Source organism: Numenius arquata, chromosome 9, assembly GCF_964106895.1.
Source record: "Numenius arquata chromosome 9, bNumArq3.hap1.1, whole genome shotgun sequence".
Lineage (NCBI taxonomy): Eukaryota > Metazoa > Chordata > Aves > Charadriiformes > Scolopacidae > Numenius > Numenius arquata.
In genome coordinates, this window is record NC_133584.1 from 51903546 (window position 1) to 51928844 (window position 25299).

Below are 25299 nucleotides of genomic sequence, written 5' to 3' on the forward strand. Positions count from 1 at the left end.
AAAGACTAGCCTCCTAACTGACATGGACCAAACCTGGACAATCAAACCTTACAGTGTATGAATCCACCTAGTCAGGCTGCTAGCACAGATGAAAATCTATCTGAGACTCCTGGCTCCCAAATGATTCTCAAATCACCCACGAAAATGTCAACAAAACCCTATACGCAGAAGACACTCACTTTCAAACCTAACCCATTTTGTGAGAGCAATTCTTATACTATTGTTTACCAACACAATGTAGGTCACTTGTTTGGCAGACTCTACGTCTCACTGGCACATCAATAATGCAAAAAAGCTTTATGGTCTGCTGTAGAAAACAGCGACGAGAATGACTAAGACACTCCAAAGTCAGAAGATTTCCAGAGCTGTCTGCGCGGTAGCTGTATTTTGAAATATTGGATCTCTAGACCTAACGCTTTGTGACACACAGCTTACATCAAAGGGCATGTCCATTGTGCTCAATACAGACAGGAGTCCCTACCCCATGCTCACTACTGGGTTAAAATATTGAGAGTAATTATTCAGAGTATGTGTGATCTCAGTAGACAGACAAAAATTTTGAAAACTTATTATTCTGAAAATATGACCATCTCATTTTCATACAAGTAAGATTATGCTCCAGGAAAGGAATGTTAGCCATATAAAAAGACTTACTCAGAATATACATATTCATATTTTAGGTATCCATGGGATTTTACAAGGAAAGAGCTCATTGATATAAATGGTCACCCCAACTCCCACAAATTTACATTTGGGCTTGAACAAAAGAACTACTGCTAAAACAGCAGCAATATTAGCACATCTTCTTGAAAACCATTTCTGAAAAACAAAGAACCTATACACTAGTTCATGCAGAAAACAAAATGTCATCTGCTGCTTTCTTTTCATTCAACAGTGCTCATTTTCCAAAGCCGGCCTGATAATAACAGACAGGACAAAAGGGGTCATTCTCATCCGCTTTGGGCAAGGGATGCTGAATAGAAATTCTAATCCTGTCAGCTCAACACAGCCTGACTGCTAAGCATTAAGCAACCGTGACAAGTGCTGGCTGCAGGGATATTTTACCTCACACAGTCATCTTTTTCTTGTGGACATCACAGTAACTTAACAGTGTTTTAAACGGCCCTGGCACGTCCCAAAATAAGATAATGCATAATAGATGGAATAAATCACCTACTAGATATCATTTGGAAGAAGACTGTTCAGTTGCAGGCAAAGTTTCTCCTGCTGCAGCCCCCAGATTCAGGCAGTCTTGGACTATTGTTCCAGCAGAGCAACAGATGGAAAGAAAGCCTGAAGGAACACAGTTTCAAGAGTTCCGCTCCCATCTAAGGACCTGCTTTTGTGGAGGGATTTTTCTGAAGGGCTCAGCACTTAGGAGGACCTGTTCTTCCTAAAAGAAGCCAAGCTGTTATTTATAATCTGTCCTTAAGCTTTCTGATTTTATCCTTTTTCAATACAATTTGAAAACAAATGACAAGACCACAGATGGACAACTTTTGTTTAGTATACAGCTCATTAGCAATAATCATAATACAGAAACATTTCCTACAAAGTTTTCAACTGAATAACTAATGAAGCACACAGGCACTCATGTGCCTGGCAAGGGAACAAGGGTTACAGAAGAGATTGCAAAGAAAGAAAATGAACATAAAGGAAATTTCTTTATCATTTTCCTTTGATTTTCTAGACTAAACCAGAATGTTAGACTTGCTGAAACAAGTTAAGGACAATGAAAGACAAGTTTCAAAATATCATCATCACTAAATTAAACCACAGCACACACACTAAAACACACTGGTCCAGAACAAGGCATGCATAATAAAGTTGCCAATAACGCTGTGAAAAAGCCAAAAATGCTCGCTAGTATTTTGGGTTTCATCTGCAAAGAAGCAGAATGGTTCTTTCAGGGTTTCTGACAACAGTGAAATAGTTCTTATCCTAATACTCATGTCAATGATGCACATTTTCAAATATGCAATACCAGATAACATGCACTTATGTGTTTTGGTAAAAATTGGCCAGGCATCTTTCTGCACCTTGGATGTAACTGCTCAACACATTTTAGAACTTGAGGGAGGTTACAGAGGGCTAAAAATAAAGCTATTTTAGAAATTAGAAAAGTTAGAAAAGAACAACACAAAGAAGCATCAGCTGGTGAGCATTGCCTTGATGCCTAGTAAAGTCAAAGGCAGGCAGATAGCCAGATATAATCAGTAAATAATCAAAAGAGCATTCATTACTAAAGTCAGAATCACGCTGCTGTTTTCTTTTTATGAGCCTACAGGCTTGGTTAATAATGGCATTGTATCCAAGGATTGATATAGCAGTCCTGAGACTTCCCACCATTTCTTTCCAAAGCAGGACCAGAACAATGGAAGCTCCTGTCCTCCAGCTCCTGCGGATAGGGGTCTCACTGCAGCGTTGCAGGTACCTGCTTCTCTGTAGAGAAAGACCCTGAACTATCTCCGCATTAACTTAGACGCTCAGACGCCTCACGCAAGGAGGGACGAAACCAAAATGCTCTCTTTTTGGTTCTTCTCCATGGCTTTGGTGGGATGAGGAGGAGAGACTATAATGTCTTGCTGTTCAGTCTATGAGTTAGTAAAAGAGCTACAAGGCAAGCATGATCATGGTATCGTCAGGACCTGGTGTATACCAGCTTTTATAATGCCCTTAGTTCTCTTTCTTCATTTGTATGTTTGGTAGGACTTGATTTCAAATTGATAAAAGGAGAAAAACATTGATTTTTGCTCTGCTTTGCTCTTCTGCTTTCCCTGTGCCCAGTCCTTGCAACCTCTGCCCAATATCATCCCCCTCTGCCCTTTTTTACCCATCTACCTCTGCACTCTTCATCCCTCCTCAATCCATTTCCCCAATTTTCTGGCCAGTATCAGACACTTTCTTGCTCCACCTCCAGAATCTGCCTTATCCTCTAGACCGACAATTAGGCCTCCTTGTCATCTTCACCCCTCTTCTCCTCCCTAACCCCATCATGTACCTCTTACCCTCCAGACCTCAATTCTAGACTCTTCTTTTTCTGCTTTAACTCTAAAGATTACTGTTGTTGGTAAAATTATGCTTTTGAAAAAGACCACAGGCTGTAACTGAAGGAGAAACAGGAAGCTGCAATGGGAAAGTGGGAAAATGCAGAGGGAGGGTAAGGGAAAAAAAAAGGATGAAATTAAGCAGAGGTAACAGTCGGCAAGTTAGCAAAGCAAGAGAAAGGGAAAAGGTCGAAGCTGGTCACAAATGATAACCAGCTATAATGGCTGACCACCAAAAATAAACATGGATGTTTACCAGTCAGTTTTCAACAACAGATAAAATTCATGGTAAATCTGAAATAAACGTAAAATCTTTCTGGAGAAAGGAAGCTTTATCAGGAAAAAAATAGGATGAAGAGTTTGGACTTAACAAACTCTGCCGGACATTATTCCTTGATCTATTTGCTTTAAGGTCACTATCCAAACTAATGGAATTACTTTCAGGAATAGGCCCTGACTTTATGATTTGACCCTACAAAAAATACACTCTAAGAAAAAAAAATCCATTCTCTTACACTAATTAATAATTGTTACAGGTCTGTAACTCCAAAGATAACAAATTCTTGGAGTTGTGCGCCTGTAAAGTGATGTCTACATGCAGTATAACTCAGTAATAAAATGTGCGACAATACAAGAATATAAATATGACAACTGTAATGAAATCAACCTGCCAACAACGTCCCTTTATGAGACATTCTTCACAAAATGTCCTGAGCAGCTTCACAATCAGAGTCAACCAGGCTGAAACAAACAGGGTGTGAAAAGAACTAGCTAGGGAGCATGTTATCTGCCACATGCTCAACAGATTCGGGAACAGACACCAAAAAAAAAAATAAGCGGCCTCACAAAAAGGGAATTGATGGTACTGGAAGTAACCAATGTTGTGGTAACAATTCTTACAACTAACAAGTAAAAGTGGCAAATGCAAACAGCAACCGTTTTGGAGAAGTGATTGGTTTCCTCAACATTGAAATGGTGGAAAAAGCCAAACACACATATGAACATATCACTGTAGGTTCTTATTAGATGTATGTGAATAACTTCTGAAAAAGCACTGAACGTGTGAGTAGTTGATGCCTCATTTCCAGAAGTGTTGGGCACTCACACCTCTAAATCGTAGAGCCGTAGAGCCATAGAGTTATAGAATGGTTTGGGGTGGAAGGGACCTTTGAAGATCCTCTAGTCCAACCCTCCCTGCCATGGGCTGGGGCATCTTTCACTAGATCAGATTGCGCAAAGCCCTGTCCAACCTGACCTTGAGCACTTCCAATGATAGGGCATCCGTAACTTCTCTGGGCAACCTGTTCCGGTGTCTCACCACCCTCAGAGTAAAGAAATTATTCCTAATATCTAATCTGAATCTACCCTCTTTCAGTTTAAAACTGAAAGTTTTAAAGTTGTCCTGTCACTACAGGCCTTGGTAGAGTCAAATCAACAGGACGTACAACTGCTTGGTGCCTCCTCCCAAGGACGGGCAGCCTGACTGTTCCACATCTACCTTATAAAGGTTTAATTTTGTGTTACCTAATCTTTATCTTCTTGCAAACAGAATGCCATCGTGTCCAGCAGCATCTCCTGACACCTATGCTTGACATATTTAACACACTGTGCTCCTCAGGAGGAGAACATTTCCCCTGTGGTACTGCCTCATGGGAACTCCCTCCTCACAACATCCCAAAGCAGAACGGGTACAAGAACCCAGACTGCAGCACAACTCTAGTTTTCATCTGCCTGTGAACAGAAAAGCCTCAAGTAGACAATGTAACATGAGAGGATGCTTCCATCAAAAAACCTCTGGCCTCTCTAATCCCAGAGGCTCCGTGTAAAACTCTGTCTGAAGGGTGCCCTTCTTTTTTTTCACCTGGTACCTTTTTTACCAGACCCACCCCCAACATACAGAAAACCTCTAGCAAACTGCAAATGATGCTCCAGTCTAAAATTTTGCCTGACATACCTGTCATACCACATCTAGAGAGCTTATGAAAAGCCAAAGAAGGGTCGGTTACCAAGGCAGTGAGCAGATTCCAGCAGCGGCCAAGCAGGATTTGCGCTCAGAGGGAGACGGCTTCAAAAGTGCAGGGTCTCCACTGCTCCGTGATACGGCCCAAGGAGGGAAGATGGGGCTGAGTCTGGTTCCCCACTGCCTTCCCTCCCCCACATCTTGCTCTTCACAGAGGTCACTTTTTGCTCTTGGCTGCGCTGTGGGTAAAACAAACCTCTCACCGCAACACAGAGATGGCTCCACAGGAAATAAAATAGAGAAGGAGACAGTGAGACATTGTCAGAGCTAAATGATACCGTTATTGCAGACACGGCCCCGTGCTCCAGCTGCTGCCTCTCCTGATGATCACGAGATCAAAACCTCTTCCATAAAAAGAAAATGCAGCTTTCCTGCCTAGAGGTTTCTTGCGGTTTTTTTTTGTTTGTTTGTTTGTTTGGTTTTGTTTTTTGGTTTTGTTTTTTTGCAACAGAGGTAAGATAAAATTGCTCCGGGTGAAATATTCCGCAGGCCATGGATATGCCTATTGCATGACGCAGTTCCACTTCTGACGTTGCAGACATTGCTGGAGGTCAGACTGTAGGAACAGTCACACCTGGGAGCACCGGAGACACAAAACTCTCCCTCCCAGGCAAGGCTCTGATGCTCTGCAGTGGCAGCCGCCAAGGGGCTTCCTTCTGCTGCAAGCAGAAAAATAGCTGACATAGTTCTGCATTTTTTTAATTGGATTCCTATTTATGTTTTTATCGCTAACCAGCCTGACTTCTCGGCACACAAGCTTTTGCAACATCAGTAATTTCAGGGGCTGGGCACTGAGCTCGGCGCACACAGCAGCCGGTTGTCACGCTGGATGGATGGGTTCAGCCTGGGAAGCACTGTGAGACCTCTGTGGAGCCGGGTGCTGAATCGCAGAAACCTGGTAAACACAGGCTACCCACGAACACCTGACTAAAAGAAGAAGAAATAAGTAGCCTTTACAAGTGTTCTGGCTTCATGCATGAGATCCAGCTCAGCGCTGGTGTTCTTTAACAGCCATGATAATATTCTAAAATCATAACCAAAATCATTCCCCTCCTATTGGCAAAAAATCTCTGTGAGCTCGGCTCACCCAGCGCTACACTTGCTATTCCCACAGCACTCTTCAGCGACGGCAGACGGATGATCTCAGTGAGACCTCCAACTAGCATCTCATATCCCCAGAGAGTTACGACTTGCCACAAGCGACACGAGCCTGCAGATCCACCCAACCGATTCACTGCAGACCCTGCTCCTTGCTCCCACTTATCTACCTGATGATCTGCTCCTGCCAGCCAACCCCCCTGGGGCTGCCTGGGTTAGAAACGCTGAAGGTTCATGTGCTGCAAGGGATGCAGCAGGGAAAATGGATCAGGGAGCACAGACTGGGGGTAGAAACGCTGGTAAACATCGCAGGCTCTCCTATCTCAGACTATGTGAGACCTCAGGCCTCTGCAGGGACAAAACGTGGCAAGCGGACAGTGCTCTATTAGCCCAAGGTGAGCTCTTTTAACAACATTAGCTGCTGTTGACTCACAGCGTGAGCCTGGGCAATTAATTTGATCCTTTGGGCCAGTCTGCTGATTCACAAGCCCTAAATGGCCTCAAAGTATATTAAAGTTACACTATTTTACATCAGTGGAGAATCTGATGAAATTAAGCCATCTAGTAAGTTGGAGAGATGTGAGAAATTAACTGAGGTTTGGTAGAGGGGATCTTTTGTTGAATACACAGGGGGAGCAGAAATTAGATCACTAATCTGTGTCAGTGGGAGGGACTAGCGGAAAAGTGACGAAATGATGCCGATGACAGCAGGGGAGTAGCAATTGCAAATAACTGCACCATGTTTTAAGCTTCTACTCCCTAGTGTTACAGTGGCTGTGGCAAAGTTTGAGGAAAGAATGACGACTTCAGACAGAAAACACAGACCCTGGACATTTCAGGACCTGGATCCGTAAGGAGAAATGCTACAGCAGACCTTTCACATGCCACATGGCTAGGACAGAGAACCAACACCACAGGATCAGTGTGGTTGTAAACATATAGTACATCAAACCCAGCCAAAATGCCAGGTGCTGATTCATGGGCCTGCCTTGTGCCCTCACTGAGCACCCCCGTGCTGCCCTCCCAGCTCCCATCTGCAGCTCCTGGCCTCGCTCCAGTCTCTGTTCATCTTCCTTTGCAACCCTAAGGGAGGACACCGGTACCTGCCTGTGGTCCCTCCAAGGAAGGTAAGCGGTTTGAGGCTGCCCACCTTCCCACGGCTGGCAGAATTCCACAGCAGAGGTGCCATGAGCACAGGAGGCAGCACAACACCCCTGCCCTGCTGAACAAGAGGGCTGGGGCAGGACTGTATCCATACTGTACAACACATGGCCTTGGTCTTCCCTTGCTCTGTGTGGTATCCTGGAATCATTATTTATTCTGCATCCAATTTTCAGTTCAAAGTGCTTGAAAGAATGTGAGGGTTGTGCCAGAGCTCTGCAAAGTCACAGTCTGAAACAGAAGGCACTTATGATGGGCTTTAGGCACAGAACAAAGGCACGTGGTGGTGTCTGAAGGTGCAAGGTTTGATGAGATACTGCCAGAGTTCTGTGTACAGAGACAAACTTGATGTCTTCTCCATGTCACCTTCTGGAAACGGTCCCTGCAAGGGGTCCTGGGTGCCAGCCCCTCCCAGGAAGAACAGATAAGCAGAGAGCAGAAAGGCGACTGTCCTTTGCCATGTTGTCCATTTGTCTGTAGGGTTTAAGGATACCTTGGCATCTTTCATAATATCCATCCGCAGCATCCGTTTTGTAGTGCACAACAGCAGCAGGATGGCTCCCCTCCAGTGGGCAATGGTGCTGTGCTGCCAACAGCTGGCACACGACTGGCAGACCGAGCAAGTTCCTCCATGAGAGTCAGGGATACGACAGGCTGGGTTACATCTCCCACCACCTCCCAAGGGCAACTAAAACAATGCTTATTGCCAACAGATTGCAACGTTTGAATAGCCCCCCCCCACACCTCACAACCTCTCAGATTTCACTCTCTCTTCACCTCTATGTGGCAGGGCACGACAGCACTCTTCTTTTACAGATTGGGAATGAAACGTGGTCCTGAAAACCAGAAGTGAGCTGCCTGCAGCCTAAACAGGATGTCTTTGAAATGAAGAATTGAAACAAATTCCCCTGAGACCTTGGCTGGCGGCTCTGGACCACACGCTTCTGCTTCCCGTTTGAGCATCCTGCATTGTGTGGCACTGCCCTTGTCTCTTGGCAGCACCACTGAACAAATACAAACAACTCCAGTGAGGTCAGGGTTTGCTGTTACAGCCCCCGAGGGAGGAAGTGAGGGTTAGCCCTCAGGAGCCTCTTAAGAACGCATTTGCTTTTTTTCATATTACAGGAACAGTTGGGGCCGTGGCTCTGTCACTCATAGCCAAGATGAGAAAGACGGATGACTTGGGAACAAGTTTTCAGGACAAGACTGTTATACACAGCTACAGCCTACGCTGGCAAATAACCCATCACACAGATGAAAAATGAGATGTCTTTAGCAAACGGGTCTAGATAATGTTGTAAGGTGGTTTTGAGGGCATGACACAGTGTTTTGTGTTTAATGATGCCTTCAAGAACGCCTTGGATGCTATTACAGACAAAAAGCAATAAAGCAAGGCAGAGAGAAGCTTGGAAATCTTCCATCCAAGTCACTCTGACCAGTTTGTGTATCGTGCCAAATAAGTAGCAGTTATTACAGAAAATCATGGTTCAGAGAGCAGACCTCAGAGAATAGCCTACGCTAGCAAAAATCCAAGACCTTTTCCTAGCCAAGTGACACACCATGGCTCACACCCACAGGGCTGAACTCTGTTATACTCCAAAACAGGCTGGCTGCACACGTCCAGTCCTGGGCCACCTCCTGAGCTCTACCCACCATCACCCAAAGGAGTGCCAGCTGACAGAGTCACAGCAGCCAGCTACATACTTGCTGCAAAGTGTCCTTGGTGTTTTACGCTCACAGTGTCCTTACATGCCAGACATACACCTGCACTGCCTGCACCAAGAAAACCCTCGTTACAGGACCCCAGCGGCTCCAGTTCTGACTCCTAAGTGTGTGCCTTCTTCAGGCCATCCTGTTGACAAAGAAGTGCCAACATCTATACTAGCAAATAAATGTGGTCAGGGCCTGGGCTGAGATAACGGCACACAATGTCTGCCTTGTGAGTTTTTAGCACGCTTCCTGGCATGAATTTGTCCCCAGCTAATTATTGCTTTCCCAAATGATGCCTGGACATAGTTTAGGGATCAGTACAAGCTCAGGGACCTTCCTGTTTTGGACGTGGTCAGTTTGCTCTGGGGAGCGGAAGGATTTAGCTGTTGGACAGGAGCTACTTCATCCTAGTTGGCACAGAGCAAGGCTCCAGTTCCTCTCTGCTTTTATTTACTAGTTTAGCCACAGTCAAATCACCCTACCACAGCTGCGAATTTCACTGTGATGATGAATCTTACTACCCCATACAATCTGGACATGACTGGGCATCTCAGGCAATATGGAAAGAAGGGTTTTGAGTCTTATCCCAAATTTATGGAAGGTAATAGAAAGCGTTTCTTTCACTTTAAGGACAATTGCCATTAACAACAATCTGAATGCCACATTTCTGTGCAAAGGGAAACTTTTCCCCAGGCGGATCTATGAAATCAGTTTTATTCCTTTTACCAAAGGGATAATGGAGAGATCTAACTTTTCAGTACTGTACCCAAGATGAGACCTGAGAAATTCAAGCACAGAATGAAGAGCTGCCGAGTCCCAGATGTGTCAGCCCTTAAGGACACTCTCCTTTCGCTGGCACTTCAGATGATTCCAGATCTGGCCGACTGCTGCAAGGGGTAGTAGCAAGAGGAAGTGATCCCCAGGTGTGTTAATTAGTACCAGCCCGAAGTTACAATGTCTAATTCATGCATTTTTGGCAAGGTTTTACAGATTGCTTCCCAAAATGGTTTACCAAAAGCCAGTTCTTTGATCCTTTGAAACCAAGACAGAAACTTCTGCAGCAGGTCCATGGGGAAAAGGGAACAATGGTTTTATTAAGTCGGCTGAGTAAGGAACTTGACAGCATCAGATGAAAGGCAAAGCAAGTCTCCCATCTCAATTTAAACTGAGCACACATTCAGCCCACAGACAGCTTCTTCTACAGCAAACAATTCTGTTATACTTGGTGAAGAGAAAAACAACAGGGCAGCTCTGAATCCATCCCTCATTAGCAGTCTGCCTCATCTACAAGCAGTTCCCCGGGCCTGCTGATTAAAGATTTCCCGTGCCTTGGTGAAAGGAGCAGGCTAATCAATGAGGTAATGCTTTTTTATTCTAATTAAGGACTTGAGTCATCCTATTATTGTAAAGTCCATGAAACAAAACATGTTTAAATCTGCCCAATTACATCATGTTCAATCCCCTTCCAAAGCAGAAGTGAAAAAAAAAAAAGACATTTTTGATTCTGTATAGTTGTAAATTTATCCTGTACCCCTTCTAAAGGATCTCCTGCCTCCTACGAATCTGTCTGAGTTAAGCAAGGACCTGCTTAATATGCCTGCAGAATGGCTCACGGCAGCTTCTGCACGCCCTCGTCACTGTTTAGTTCTGCGCTGCTACAGATGACCACGTGTTGCTGTTAAAGAGAATGGGAAAATAAAAAGCTGAGAGTTCACTCAGAGGACTATGGGAATTATTTGAAAGCTGGTGCCAGCTAGTGGCATTGGCATTTCATTCTAGGTCCCTGGCATTACTTGGTTCTACAGTTCTTCTATACACAGAAAAGCGTGTGGTAAGTCTTATTGCTTTAAAACATTGTAAACAATGAACCAGGTCCATTAAAAAACCCGTGACAACTTTCTTAAAAGCAGGCATATCTACTTTAGCGAGCAGGTCAAAGTACAAGCCGGGTATTTACATTGACATCAGTGCAATTCCCCCTACGTTTCCAGGGGAATTACGTGTTCTTCACTTACTGTCTGATACTGCAATGAGATTGCACTAAGCTATTAAGCCCTTGCTGCATTTTACCCCAGATGCAGTTACATTTGTGTTCTGCTTGAAAACACTGCTGGATGGCATACACAGCTATAACACTACACAGACTATGGAGTTATTCGCAGTCCTTGGGGTTTAGGATGATGGTATAAACACAGATTTACTATTTATAAAACCCATTAAAGTATATTCAGTGTTCTAATCAGAAAGAAAATGAAGCATATTAAAATAATTACTTAAACTCCCTCCCAAAGGATCCTCGTGTTCCAGCTGTGTATGTACTGGAATCACTCAAGCCAGACATGACAGAAACTCATCGCTGAAGTTTAACCAAGGCAATTGCTTCAACATGCAACATAAAACCTGAGGAAATAATGACTGCATAATTTTAAGAGGCCAAAAATCCAACACTAGACCAGGAAATATGAATGCAGATAAGGACAATGCTGGCACAGGGGAGGACTCTCACAAGTCTTCCTTAGGTCAGGGAAGTGACTATTTCCAGAATAAAAGAAAACACAGAGCAGCCAACTTTAGATCTATAAGTTATGCATCCAGCTCCTCGCCAAGCCTCTCCGACAGTCCAAGTGCCTTAGCTCTGATCCCAAGGTACAGTTCTTTCTGATTGCCAGAAGCAGACATAGCAGGAAGGTTTTTGCATTCACCTGTCAAATATGCTTTCCTGAAGGAGTGCTTATGTTTATAACATATGCCAACTACAAGCCCAGGAGTATCAGAAAGTCTCAGTTTTCCTGAGCGCACTTACATCCAGTGAGCACTACCACAGAAGAGCAGTGAGAGAAAAGGGCTGAATCCTTCAGACACCCAACTCGATTCCTTTGGTTGGAAAGTACAGCTAGAAAAGGTTCTCAGTTCCACCACTCAGTTCCACCCAGGCCTTGGTAGAGCTCTCCCAAGGAAAACTTCTTCCAAAATGGTGAGATTCAATAGCTAAACATGGCTTCATTTTCCATTGTTTTCTTTCAAACGCCCTCAACCTTCCATCGGGGGGGGGACGGGACAGCAAGATTTGGGAAAGAAACGTGGGAAGCTGTGCTCAGAAGATGGGATTGGAGGCAGAAGAGGAAGGAAAGCCCATTGCATGGGAAAACAACACTCGTAAAGCACCTATAAACATAAAAAAAGTTCAGTACAGACAAACTGGAGAGACTGAATTCCTACAAGGAGAGCATCCCTGCCATCCTGCTTTATTCCCTAGCCACTCAGTTAAAACATCTCCAAGGAGGGCTACAAGGTTGACCCTAAAAAGGGTTGAGAGCAGACAATGAAAAGTTTATCCTTTAACTGGATGAGTAACACACACTGTTTGCTGCCTCTTCTTCTTTTTCATCTCTTTAATGGGGAAGAACACTACACCAGACAATACCCTTGGTTTTCAGAAAAATTTCAACTGTCAGAAATGTTTCAGTAGAAGACCAATGTTTCAGGGTTGTTTACTGGGATTTTGCAAGTCGCCAATCTGACAGCAGCTGGACTGGAATTGCGACAAATACTTCTGTCACTTGGCAAAGTGACGGTCGAGCATGCCTTGCAACCTAAGCTTGTGACTCAACAACTGACAGAAAATAAAGATCTGCCTGTTTAAATGTCTGAAGGCTTCACAGCTGTGAGCAGAGATACACAAACTGCTAGGAAAACAAGGCTCACTCTTTCTTTTCTTGTTCATTGTTTTAACTATCTGAATTTCATTAAATAAAAAATAACCTGTATCTTCTCTCTTCTTTGATGTTTTGACACCTTCACTCCCTCTCAGCTTGTTGTAGACAAACAAGTGTTTCTACTGCTGTGTATGAATCCTGCTGGATTCAGAGGGGAAGTCATGCACGTACCAGGCTAGATGGAAAGGCAATTGTGAATTTATGAGTGCCTGAGAAGCAGGAGGATGCCTGAGGAGTAGCATCCTGAGCAGTGGCAGGAGTACAACCCTGCCAACCAAGGACCAGAAGGCACAGCAGCTGAACACAAATTTTGACAAGTTTGCTCCAGACCAACTGTCCAGAAGATGGCAACTGTGCCATGACACTGCTCCAGCCTGCAGAAATTCTCTTCCTTAGAGGTGAAAATCCACTGGCAAGCATTATGCCCTCACCTATTACAGCTCTGGGCACTCCATCAATAAAACCCTTGGAAAGATGCTAAATGCAGGACTCCCCTTAAGCTGATTTCTGCCTCCTCGTCAGCCATTCTCAGCAGCCCAAGGTTTCTGCCAGAGGCAGCAAGACCAAACGTTGCCACTCATTTCTCCCCCAAAGACAAAAGGCTGAGGCTATCCTATGCTCTTCTGCCACAACAGGAAAAAAAAAAGGAAAGGAAGGGAAGCACTGGGATGAACAGCTCAGGAGCTCTAGCTTGGCTGCCATTAGGGGCTGGAGGACATGAGGGTTTAGGATGCAATCCAGAAACAACTGCTGGCTTGTGTGCCAACCCACCTCCTCCTGCAGCTAGCCTGGCTCTGCGGGGCTCTGGCAAGGCCAAGGCTGGCTGCCTTGCTGCTCCTTCTCTGCCAATCTATTGCTCAAAGCCATCGCCTATTTCATCTGCAGCCAGAAAAGGTCCCAAGTCCTTTAATAATCTCCCTACCAACTAAATCCACGAACAGCAAACCTCTGGCTCCAGGGGTGGCTGAGTTTGACCCCAGCAGCAACTAGCTACAAGGCTTTTAAAAACTTTTGGCAGAAGGCCCCCAAAAGGTCAGCCCTCACCAGCCCCATCCCTTCCCAACTATTGTCAGGAGTTAGCTGCATCTGCATTTAAACACAACAGATGAAAAGCTCCCACCTACCCATGTGCCTTTATTCCTCTGGGAAGGCACAAATTTGGATAAGGAGAAGCCACGAGGGGAAATCCGCTGAAACAATAGCAGAGGGAGAGAGTGGAGACAGGAATTCTACAGGACCCACAAGGAGACAGAAGAGCTCTTGCCTGGGGAATACCCACCTCTGCGCTCTGTGCAGTGTGCCAGGAAAAACCCAGGGCTGAGGGCAGATATGCTGTCACTGAAAGATTTAGAGAGGCAAAGGAAAAAGGACGGAAGGGAGGGAACCTTCAAGGGCTGTGGAGAGTTCATGGAGGCAGGAAAGGAAAGCAAAGGAAAAGGTGGGTTCTCGCAAGCTGGTGAGCAAGTATTACCTCAGAAGTTAATTGCAGCTGAAGAAACGCATGCATAGGGCTGCTGCAATGCTTTAACCCCTGAAGCAGTCACACTCTTTTCGCAAAATTGTTGCTGCTTTGTTCAGAGGAGCTGGTTCTGAGCCATTTTAAGCAGCTGCTGTCTCAGGTTTATTGGAGTAAACTGAATAGAAGTACTAAATTCAGTTGTTTTAACTACAAAGTGAGAGGAGAAAGACACTAGAGCTCTTGACTTCAGCCTACAAACAATACAACTTCATAGTTCATCCAGAAAGGGAGAAGACAAAACCCAATTCAGTTAATGCAATGTAATTTTTTTAAATCGTTTTAAGATTCAGAGCCAGAAATGTCTAACTCGATCCTGCTTGGATCAGGTAAGTAAAAAAATCCACAACCAGTTGCCTGAATTCCCTACAAAAAGCAAACCCTAAGGAGCCCTGAGGGCAGACTGGGAGCAAACATGGTAGCAGGCAAAAAGCTAACCCCTGCGGGCAGAGGAGCTCAGGGCCACGCTATTTTTTTTAGCAACTCCTTCACACCCTGGGCCTGAGCACAGGAGCTCAGCTCAACAATTCAGCCATTAGGACAGTACCTGGTGCTCCCCTGGCATGGGACAATTTGCCTCCTACTAAACCACCCTAATCACTGGCCAGGAGGAAGCACAGGCCAGCAGCGTTTTCCAGTGGGCATTCTGGACATAGCAAACGTGATCTGGAGGACAGGGGGATGTAACGGTAGACACAGGATCAGATACTGCCCAGTGAGCCCCAGCCAACATGCCCTTGCACGGCTGAGCTGACTAGCATCGATGCTGCTCAAGATTCCTGCCTCACACGTCTCTCTTTACTCCATGCAAATCTGTTCTCAAACCACTGGTAAATTACACCTTTTTTCCATTGCAGAATTTTCAACAGTACCACCAGGAATATCCCAGCTGCGGGTGAGGAGCTCCTTTATCTCGTGGCTGTTTTCCATGCCCTTCCCTTCACAGGATTAGCCTCTTTCAGGTCTAGTATTCTTGATTCTTTCATTCCTGAAGGCATTGCAGTTGGAGAAACCCCTGCGGTTGTGACTAGCCACCACAGTAATATTTTGTAATGTACCAGGAAAATCCTTTAAAAGGCAGCAGTGTTAAAAGGTACCGCACCTCTAAAAACCCAGGTATATTGTCAAAGCACCATGGTAGCCTACTGAGAACTTAAACATAGGATTCTGCAAATGTTGAGATAGATGCATTTAGAGAAGAGTGGTAAAGTAGTGGTATTGCACTCACTTTAAAGAGAACAATAGAGACAAAGATAAATCAATGTACCTCATATTGTCCCTACAATACGGAATAAAATACATACCTGATTTCCCACTTAGAAAGGAATTAAAACATTTTAACAAAGAGGTATTTGATTGATCATGGCTTACCAGAAAAAAAAAAGAAAAAAAAAAAGGAAAAAAAAAAAGATGCTAACTTTAAAAAAACCAGTTTGGCTATGAAAGCCTTGTGACTTAAAAGTCACTGTACACTTACACTGCCAAGACAAATGAAATAGAGCTAGAAATGCACCAGTGCTACAGAACTGAGTACGCTCATTCATTCCCTGCTACACAGCTGATGTCAAAGGACCCTTTTACTGAGTATTAGGAGTGCTTGTTTGTACAGGACCTGTACGTTCTGTCCAAAGATTAAAAGTCTTCTACAAATGTCCAAGAAAACTTGCAGAGTAACTGGTGACAATACACTGAAGTAACAATATCCCAAACTATCAAGAAGGGCAGTGGGAAAAGAGGAGAAGATAAATCCCTCGAAAACATATTTCAAACAGATATCAACAATGCACTCCACAAATGTAACCTCATTTCGAGTACCTCTTATTCTAGAAGAAATAGGCCTCGGGAAAAAAAAAAAAAAAGAAGAAAAAAAAAGGAGGACGGGTATTAAAAGCTGAAAACTTCATTGGAAATATATATTATGGTTTTTGAGATATCCCTGATTTGGACATGAAAACAGTCTTTATGTTGCTAAGAATCCCAGAAATGGCCAAGATCACCCTGCTAACGCAGAAAGAAAGCTTTTGGGCATAAGAATCATATAACACAAAGTTTGTAGAACATTATTACACCCACAAAAGCCGAAGAGCAGAATTGGCAAGTGAGCTGCCCAGCAGACATCAAAGAGCATCTCAGCCTTGAATGCGAGGAAGAGAATCAGCACAACTGGGATGTCTGCTCCAGGCAAAAGGAACCAGACCATTATGAGCTTCCACCTGGATGATCACCAGCAATACAAAACCAGAAAAAAGACCCTAGTTTAGCATTTTACCCCTAAGGCCAGTACATTTAACTGGATATCTGGTGGTTCAGCAGCACAGCAGCAGTGCTGGGCCAAATCCAAGTCACAGCCTTCTGGCCCAGGAGGAAAAGTTGTTACCAAATGAAGCGTGCTGACAACATATGGAGGCCTGTGCTACTGGAGCAGTTTCATCCTCATCCAGAAAGAAAAAAAAACCTGTAAGATTATGCCAAACACATGATTCAATTTAGGTCAGAGCTCTGCTGCTCAAAGCACCCTGGCCACCGATACTGCTTGGAATGGACTGGCTTGTTTCAGTGCTGACTTTACATCTTTTCAAAGGTTTTTCAACGGCCAAAGCACTGTGGAATTTCATTTTTTTAACCTGAATTTATTATTCATTAGGGAGCAGTTTACTACTAAATATATTTATCCAGTCTGCATCACCTTTTTTATTCATCCCCATACCAAAATAACTTCAAGCACGACTAAAGTCCTAAAACACTGAGGCCTGTAAGCTCCCTCTTTAAAGCATGTAAGCACCTAACATTTTGTCAGACACCCTAAAATGGTCACGCAAGAAATGCCCATCCACTGACAGCTCAGCTCCTGCCTTTGGCCTCTTACCTAGGCACCCATAACTAGATGGCATAAAGCTGGGATACGATGCTTATGTCTGATCCCCATTGATGTGAATGGAAAACATCTTCCATGGAAGCAAGGGTGAGTTACAGGAGAATAGAGACAACATGAAATCAAATTCAGGATTCTCATTTCCACTTTCAGGTTTCTGCCTCACCACTGCGCAGGTGAGATTTAGAAAAAGAATAACAAATACATATGGATTTTTTTTTTTTATAGATAGCCAACCACTGGTTTAGAGTGAAAAACATCTGACTGCATAATGTCATGCCGCGGCCCTGTACCAGTAAAGACCATACTTCTGATAGAAATGAAGTTATTCTGATTCAGTAAGAATTCTGTTCTCGAAAGGAATGGAAGCAATAAACTAAATGAGGATTAAATACCAGATCTTGTCATCCTTCAATGCATTAAAAGACCAAAATAATCAAGACTTTCAAATGCTATGTCAAACTGAGCAGAACAGAAAAGCAAACTTCTTGCTTGTTTTGGCACAGCAAGTTCTTTACAGCTTATACTTGTTTTAAGTTGGAAAATAAAACATTGCATTTGCTAACCCAATAGATCATTTTCCTATCCAAAAAAGGATAGCTTCTTTTGTAAACTTACCAACTAAGGACCATTTTGTGGGAAGTACTGCTTTATCTAACTTCTCGTTGTAAATAGTTATTTAACTTTTTTAAACTCTTCTTCAACAAAAGAATAATTTTGATACTGAGTAATTAAGCACTTGCTTTGTCAAAAGAATAATATTTAAAGTTTTTTGGTTATATGTAAAGGATTAAATACTTCAAGTAAAAAGGATGATATCTGCACATCAATAATTACATATGATTATAACAGTAGGAGCAAAGTCCAAACAGCGCTTCCAGTATTAGTCATTGTAGTTGACCCATCTTAGTGTGGGAGACTCCAGCTTAGAGCCTGGAGTGAATGATCCCCTTGGAAATGATTCAGGGTAATTGGGAAACACCGAGAGAGGGCTCTGGCTTGTTACTATCAGTTAGTGCCTATTGCCATGAAGAAGTGTTTTGAAAGCACTGTCTGGGTCCACGACAAGGAACATTCAGTAGTGGCTGGTGACTGTGGGTGGCTGAAACAATTCAGTTGAATTGGTCAGTGCTTACCGAAGATCAGGAACAGCTAAGCCTTTTCTGCTTGGGCATCTAAAGCCTAAGACACCCTAAAAAAGTAGCCACTGCTCATGATTCCAGCCCCTGAGAAACTAAATTTGCTTTCAGGCCTCAGCACTTAGAAATATTTTTGGGAATTAAGTAAGAAATTCCATCTTGAGGTGAAGAAAATAAGTCTCTGAAAATTACTGGACAGGTAAGCAAAGCTGGACACTAACATCAGCAAGCTTTGATTGAGTTACTGTTTCTTAAGCTGTAATTGCTTATGCCTTAGCAGCATTTACCAAGTGACACCTTCAGATAAGGGAAGAAGGAAAGAAAAGCCTATTTGTGAACAATGTGATTGAAATGTTGGCTCTTCTGGTCTTCACGCTGCTATAACTTTACCTTCCTGTAGACACAAGTGAGCTCAGAAGCAGTTCTAGACACTGTAAACACCAGTGTACTGCAGAGCAGCAAATCCAGTGGGCACTGGTGGCTTTATATTTTGTGGTGGGACCCTGCAGTGTCCAGTGAAGTGCCCTAATGTAGCTGAGACTGTTATCAAGGCATTCACAATTTTCCCAAATTTCAAATTTCCTGAGGAATGCACTAAAGGGGCCCTACAAAGTCTCTTCCCTCTACCGAGGCACCTCTCCTCCTCTGTGAAATTCAGCTGAAAGTGGTTGATGTTATAAAATGTTGGGATGAGGGGACAGTGACATAGAACAGCCTTATTTGTTTAGAAAACTAGTCAAAAAACTAAATAACAAAGGCACTACCAGCCATACCTGATTATACCAAGAGGGTCTAAAACTTCTTCCTCTTCTTCCTCCTCTTCCTCTTCTTTTTTCTCCCCTTTTTTGGCATTTTCCACTGATGAAAGCTGTGAGATTAAGTCAGGTGTCTTCTCCTCTTTGAAAAAATCCAACACTTCATTTTCTTCATCTTCTTTCTCCTTGTCATCAGGAATGTTTTTACCCTTGAAGTCAATGGCACTAGTAGATTTTGTTCCTGCAAAATACAGTAACAGATGCAAAACTGAGTACACGGGATAACAACTATGCTTTATTTAATACCTTGCACCTGTTCCTGATGGTTTTGTTTGGGGAATAAAGGACATGATCAGCTTTTGTGAAACTCTCTTAACATTCTTGACTGTCCCTTCTATCCACTTATTTGTCATTCCAACCATGAAGATTCTGTGATTTTGTGTGATTATATGTCTGATCTGTTTACTGATTTAAAGTAGTTAAGTAGAGAAAGACAGAGGAAATGAACTTTATCTGAGATATAGCAGTGCATGTCTAATCTGCTTATTTATGTTCCTTCTATAGTCAATAGAAACAATAGAATTTCCACAGGGTGATTCATCCCGTCCAAATAAAGTTGCCTGAAAAGGAGTTTCCCTCCGAAGTGCCTATTTCTCTCCACTGGCTACAAAGAGGTCATAAATACTCTGCTTAGATATAGGTAGCTAACTTTCACATAGCTAGCTGAGATAAAGTCTACTTTTTGTTACTCATTTAATTCATTTGGGCTAAAATTAGAGCATTGGACAGCATCAAAAAGTTTTCACAGAAGCTCTTCAATTTATACTCAGAAATGAAGCCTGAACTTCTAACTCCATTCAGTATGCAAGATCCATCCAAATAAGTAAATTCAGCAAACTGAAACATGCGCTTTGACCAATTCTTCTCACCATACTTGTTATATGCAAACCCAGGAGAATGAGGAGAGGACTATTCCTTGCTGTGGAGTCTCTGGATGTTCAGGAAAGCAATTTACAGTACTGAGACTAGCTAAAAATAGGCTAGTGAAAACCATGATGGATAAAATTCATGGTTTCATCCTTTTGACTGTTAAAGTAACAAGGCACGGGAGACTCATCTCACCCAGCTTTTCATGCTTGTGTCTGCCAAATCACCCAGGGCAGACTTCATTGACTAAATGTGGATGTCTACACCAAGCAAGTGGTCTTATGCTCCTCTTATAGGCAAGAGAGTGCTGGTCAGGGTAGGCAGCGGATGTTACGATGCTGCGTATCTGATCCGCAGTGTCATCTGTGTTTTACCATGTTGATTCTCCTTGAACACCCCTGAATATATCGGCTGCGTTTCCAGCACCTGTAAGGGAAGTGCACACAACTAGTTTGAGGATCTGCAGTGTACGTACTGAATTCCACCTGGTTTGGTAGGGTGAGACTTATAGGATTCTAAGGCAGATTTCAATGAACAGGTCACATTACTTGCACCCAATCTGTCCCCAGGGTAAAGACAGTCCAGACTAATTGAGGTGTAGACGTGTGCACTATGGCTAGGTTAATCAGCATGCAAATGTTAATGAACATGAATTCTGAATTCTCTGTGGAAGGGGTCTACTTTCATGAGAATACTGCCAGGGAAAAAAGAAAAAAAAAAAAATCCAAAACCTTATTAACAACAGAATTTTGCCAAATATTATGGAATTTTGCCCCACTTCGGGAAGCTGCCAGTCTCACAGAACTTCTAATCTGGCCGCACTTGACGCTTTTGCAAAATCGGCTGTTCACATGTGGTGACTTGCTAGCACCTTGCAACTTCAGTTCCCTAAAACTAAGACTACACTGAGAATCCCCCACACCACCAGGCTAGAGCATTCCCTGCTCAGCAGCTCTCAGATGAATTAAGAGCAGGGAGCCCGTCTGTTCCATTCATTGGATGACTCCCTGCTATGCCCAAGGAACACAAGAAAGGAACTATAGGAATCGCTGGAAGAGGCAATAAGAGCTGGACGTGAAGCTAAAGGAAAATTTAAAATAAAAAAAAAAAAAAAAAGAGGCCAGAGAATGGGTTTAACTAATAAAGCAGCTGCCTTTTATTCATATGTTTCTAAGGTTCAATAATTTGTCTTAGGACCCTCTTCAGCAAGGCCTAACCATTTTATGAGGAATGAAAACCAGACTATGATTATTTAGCCTTCTAAACTTAGGTGTTCTGAATCACAGCTTAGGTATACGCCTAAGGGAAATCAGAGTGGGACAGATTCCTTCAAAGCAAGCATTGTGGTATCAACAGTTCTGAATGAGGCCTGTGTTCACTGAGAAGAGGAGAAAACACTAGCAAACATGACTATGCAACACTGTAGATGCACAAGAGAATATTTTCAGTGACAGCCTTTATTCTGGCATTCTCTAGTTTCTGATTACCTGAGTCAAGAACTCAATAAAGCTTTTATCAAGCACATTCATGGGAGAGGGGACACTCACATCTTTTCGTTACCTAAAAATTCCAGTAACTCAGGACTCGTTGCTAGATCCTCATCTTTTGAGATGAATTTCATGATGTCATTGAACATAGCTCTTCGTTCACAGATGTCAGATTCCCCCACAAAGAGAACTTTTCTAGGCAAGAGTGGAAGAGAAACCTGTGGATATCGTGCCGACAGCCTCTGGTAGAGCTCCTCTATCTCGCTGTACTTCTTGGAAACCTGCAACAAAACACGCTGCCTGGGTAAGTTTCTTTACAGGGGAGACATGAGCAGCAAAACAGCAGTTTAAGCGCGGTGAAACATTAACCCTGGAAACTGAAGTGGAAAAACATGTATTACTAAGGAGCTTTACATATAGCCTAGTAAAAGCCTGTTATCTACACGGTGAATCCCCAAGCATTGTTGCTGGTCTTCTAATTCTGTTATTAAAATCCACTCCCTCATGGAATTGAAGTTCATTGCCAGATACCCAGCGTCCATTCGTCTGACTCATCAACTAATGAAATACTGGGAAGGCCACTGCTCCAGATACTTTTCTCTGACAGCAAAAATCCTTGTCCACTAAAAATGAGCCATACAATGCCCAGCCCTGAGAGACAGGAGGGAAGAGAAGCCCAGCAGGTAGGTATCTGATGGAGAAAGCAGCCTGAATCTTTTCACTATTGAGCCAGAAGACCCATTTCTCAGCCCTTATGGGCTTCAGTGCCCTTCTGGCTGTTAAGGCCTAAAACATTGGCAGGTTTGCTGCCCCACAGGGCACCTAAGGACAGAAACCGAGGGGCAAAGACCTCAGCTGACCCCTGACTATTCAGTTTATTCATGAGAAAATAAAAACCAACAACTTGGCCATGGCCTACAGGTTCTCATAGAGGGAGAAGATGCCAACAGTGAATGGAGTCATTCCTTCTGCAGACAAAGACAGGAAGCCTGAGGAGAAATACGGCCCAAGATATTAAAAGGAAAGCAATAACCACAGGAATGCTGGTTAGAAATGGTGTGACTTCTATGCAATATTAAGTTTGGAATTCAGTACCTTACAAAAACAACACACAAAACCCACATACAAATAAAACACTATCTCTAAGTGATGTTACAGTGGCTGTCATGCTCTGTGACAGTGGTATTATACAGAAAATACACTCGTCATGGCCCTCCATGGCCCCATTATCTATGAATGTGTTTCAATGAATACAGAGTTAGATTTAAAAAAAAAATCCAAAAAACTAGTGCTAGTGGATTGTGTACAGGACAGATCCTCTAACACGGTCCAGCTCTTATCCTCCTGTAACATGTGTTGCTGAGCTGTAATGGTGTGAATCCTAATTAATATTGCAACATAAAAGATGGAGAGACTCAAGCACCATCCCTACATCTTAGGATGAAAGGTGGCAAACTTCTTCCACCAACGCAGTGATAAAAGAAAGTCAACCCAACAAAAAGCACAGAAGTAGAAGGCGAACAAATTATAGATTAACCCAGAATCCATAAATTGCATCTATACTAGCAAAATAAACAGTATGAGGGCATATTCCCAGTTACTGGAACCTGAGAGTGTCTGTTAGGAACCTTATATTGTCTACTGAACCTGACAATGTCTGGCACAGTTTTGACTCTGGGCATCTAGCACTCCTCCCATATAATTTTTCAGCCCAAGATTCAGCCTGGTGCAGAGACCATGCCGTAGCCAGTTTGGGTACTGATGCCTACTGCAGATGGTAAGAAAGTTTCATACTACGGACATAGCCAGACTGTGCTGAACTGCCCTCCAGGCCAGAGAACAGGTCCTGACATTAATCAACACACTTCAACTAGTTTACTAAATTAGATGTAGGCATAAAGAGCAATAACCACCTTAGCTTTCATGCCTCCCTGCCTTTTACAGTAATTATCAACCAAGCCAGCTGATTTGAAAAATATTTGCATTTCAGCTGTACAATGTTCACTACAGGTTCAGTGTCCAGCCACAAAAGGCAAGCAGCTTTATAGAAAAGATCTGAAGCACAAACCCAAATCTGAGTTGACAGGGAAATGAAAAACAAGAATTTTAGACTTATCTCCTGTAAACAATACAGGTAAGTGTGAGCAACACTGTGCTCTGCATGCAGGATCTGATATGCAATTCAGCAGCCAAGCGCTAAGGTGATGGCAATAAAGAGATGTTCCCAGAATAAGACAATCCTCCCTTTGAAAGATATATCAAAAAGAGAGAGGAAGGAAATTCTGGAATTTCTGAATTGTTGTACCTTTCTAGTTTGCTAGGTCCTATTAGCACTCTGAACAGGGTATGATACCACATCGCCTCCCAAAAATACTGCATAAGAACAAATGTAAGGGCAGTGAGGAGTTCACTGGTACTTTTTCAAAAGAATAAACAATATTACTCTCCACCCAGAAAAAAAAAAAATCAAATCTAATTTGTGAAAAATGTTTAACATCTAACTAATTTCAATAATAGATAACAAATTAATGTCTGAAAGCACAAGACAGCAGCCAATCAACAAGACTATGCCAAAATAGCTTTAAAATACTCAAAAAGTAATGCTGAACTAAGACAAACTTCTTTCTTTCCCCGCTTAATTTTCATTCCTCCTCTATTAAACTGTAAATTATTCACAAATCTCAATTTATGTCTAATTACACCATTGAACCTAAAGTAAACGCACACTCTCGGATCCTATTGCTAATTGAGCCTTTGTGTATCTGCGTGGGCTTTGAACACCACCAACAACCATCACACGCAACACAGCATACAAAGTGTGATAACACTATACCCAGAGCATACTAATATGCTACCCCGAAGCCTGCAGCACATCACGCCAGCTCATTTCCAGCGGTGTGGGGATGCCCTCTGCTGGGAAAACCTACCACAAAGGCAAGATGTTAAACCCCCAGCCCAAGCCTTTCCTCACTTACCCAAGACCAAAGCTGGCCCCAGCAAGCCCCTGCCATTGTGGCTCCTCACCTACTGTCCCTCCGTCTCAAACTCTGGCTGCTGCTGGCTCCTTGTTGTCTTCGTTCACCTTGACCTTGGTTTTGTCCTGGAAATGCAGCAATAAGGCTGGCTGAATCCAACAGCCTCATGCTGATGCATTTAGAATCACAGAATAGTTTGTGTTGGAAGGGACCTTTAAAGATCATCTAGTCCAAGCCATGGGCAGGGACACCTCCCACTAGACCAAGCTGCTCAAAGCTCCATCCAGCCTGGCCTTGAACACCTCCAGAGATGGGGCATCCACAACTTTCCTGGGCAACCTGTTCCAGTGTCTCACCTCCCTCATTGTAAAAACTTTCTTCTACATGTGAGATCTAAATTCACCATCTTTCAGTTTAAAACCATTGCTCTTTGTCCTGTCCCTACAGGCCCTGGTAAAAAGTCTCTCTCTGTTTTTCTTATGAGCCCCCTTTTTATATTGAAAGGCCACAATAAGGTCTCCTCCGAGCCTTCTTTTCTCCAGGCTGAACAGCCCCAACTCTCTCAGCCTTTCCTCACAGAAGAGGTGCTCCATCTCTCTAATCATCTTTGTGGCCATCCTCTGGACTTGCTCCAACTTGCTGGGGGCTCCAGAGCTGGACACAGTACTGCAGGTGGGGTCTCACCAGAGCAAAGTAGAGGGGCAGAATCACCTCCCTCAACCTGCTGGCCACACTTCTTGTGATGCAGCCCAGGATACGGTTGGGTTTCTGGGCTGTGAGCGCACATTTGGCTCTCCTTGTTTGAAAGCAGCAGCACAGAGGCACTGCAGGGGCCTTATACAGCACTGGCCAGGTCTCACAGAGTGTATTTTCTCA

General features: G+C 43.4%; 1 protein-coding gene across 1 annotated transcript in view; it reads right to left on the reverse strand.

Moving 5' to 3' along the window:
- HS1BP3 (HCLS1 binding protein 3) overlaps nt 1–25299 on the reverse strand; it is a 50754-nt gene that overhangs the window by 15132 nt on the left and 10323 nt on the right. The window contains exons 3-4 of the mRNA XM_074153484.1: nt 21522–21729; nt 19053–19275 (exon numbers count right to left, since the gene is read on the reverse strand). Of these exons, the coding sequence (XP_074009585.1) occupies nt 19053–19275; nt 21522–21729 (431 nt within the window). The remainder of the gene's footprint in view (nt 1–19052; nt 19276–21521; nt 21730–25299) is intronic.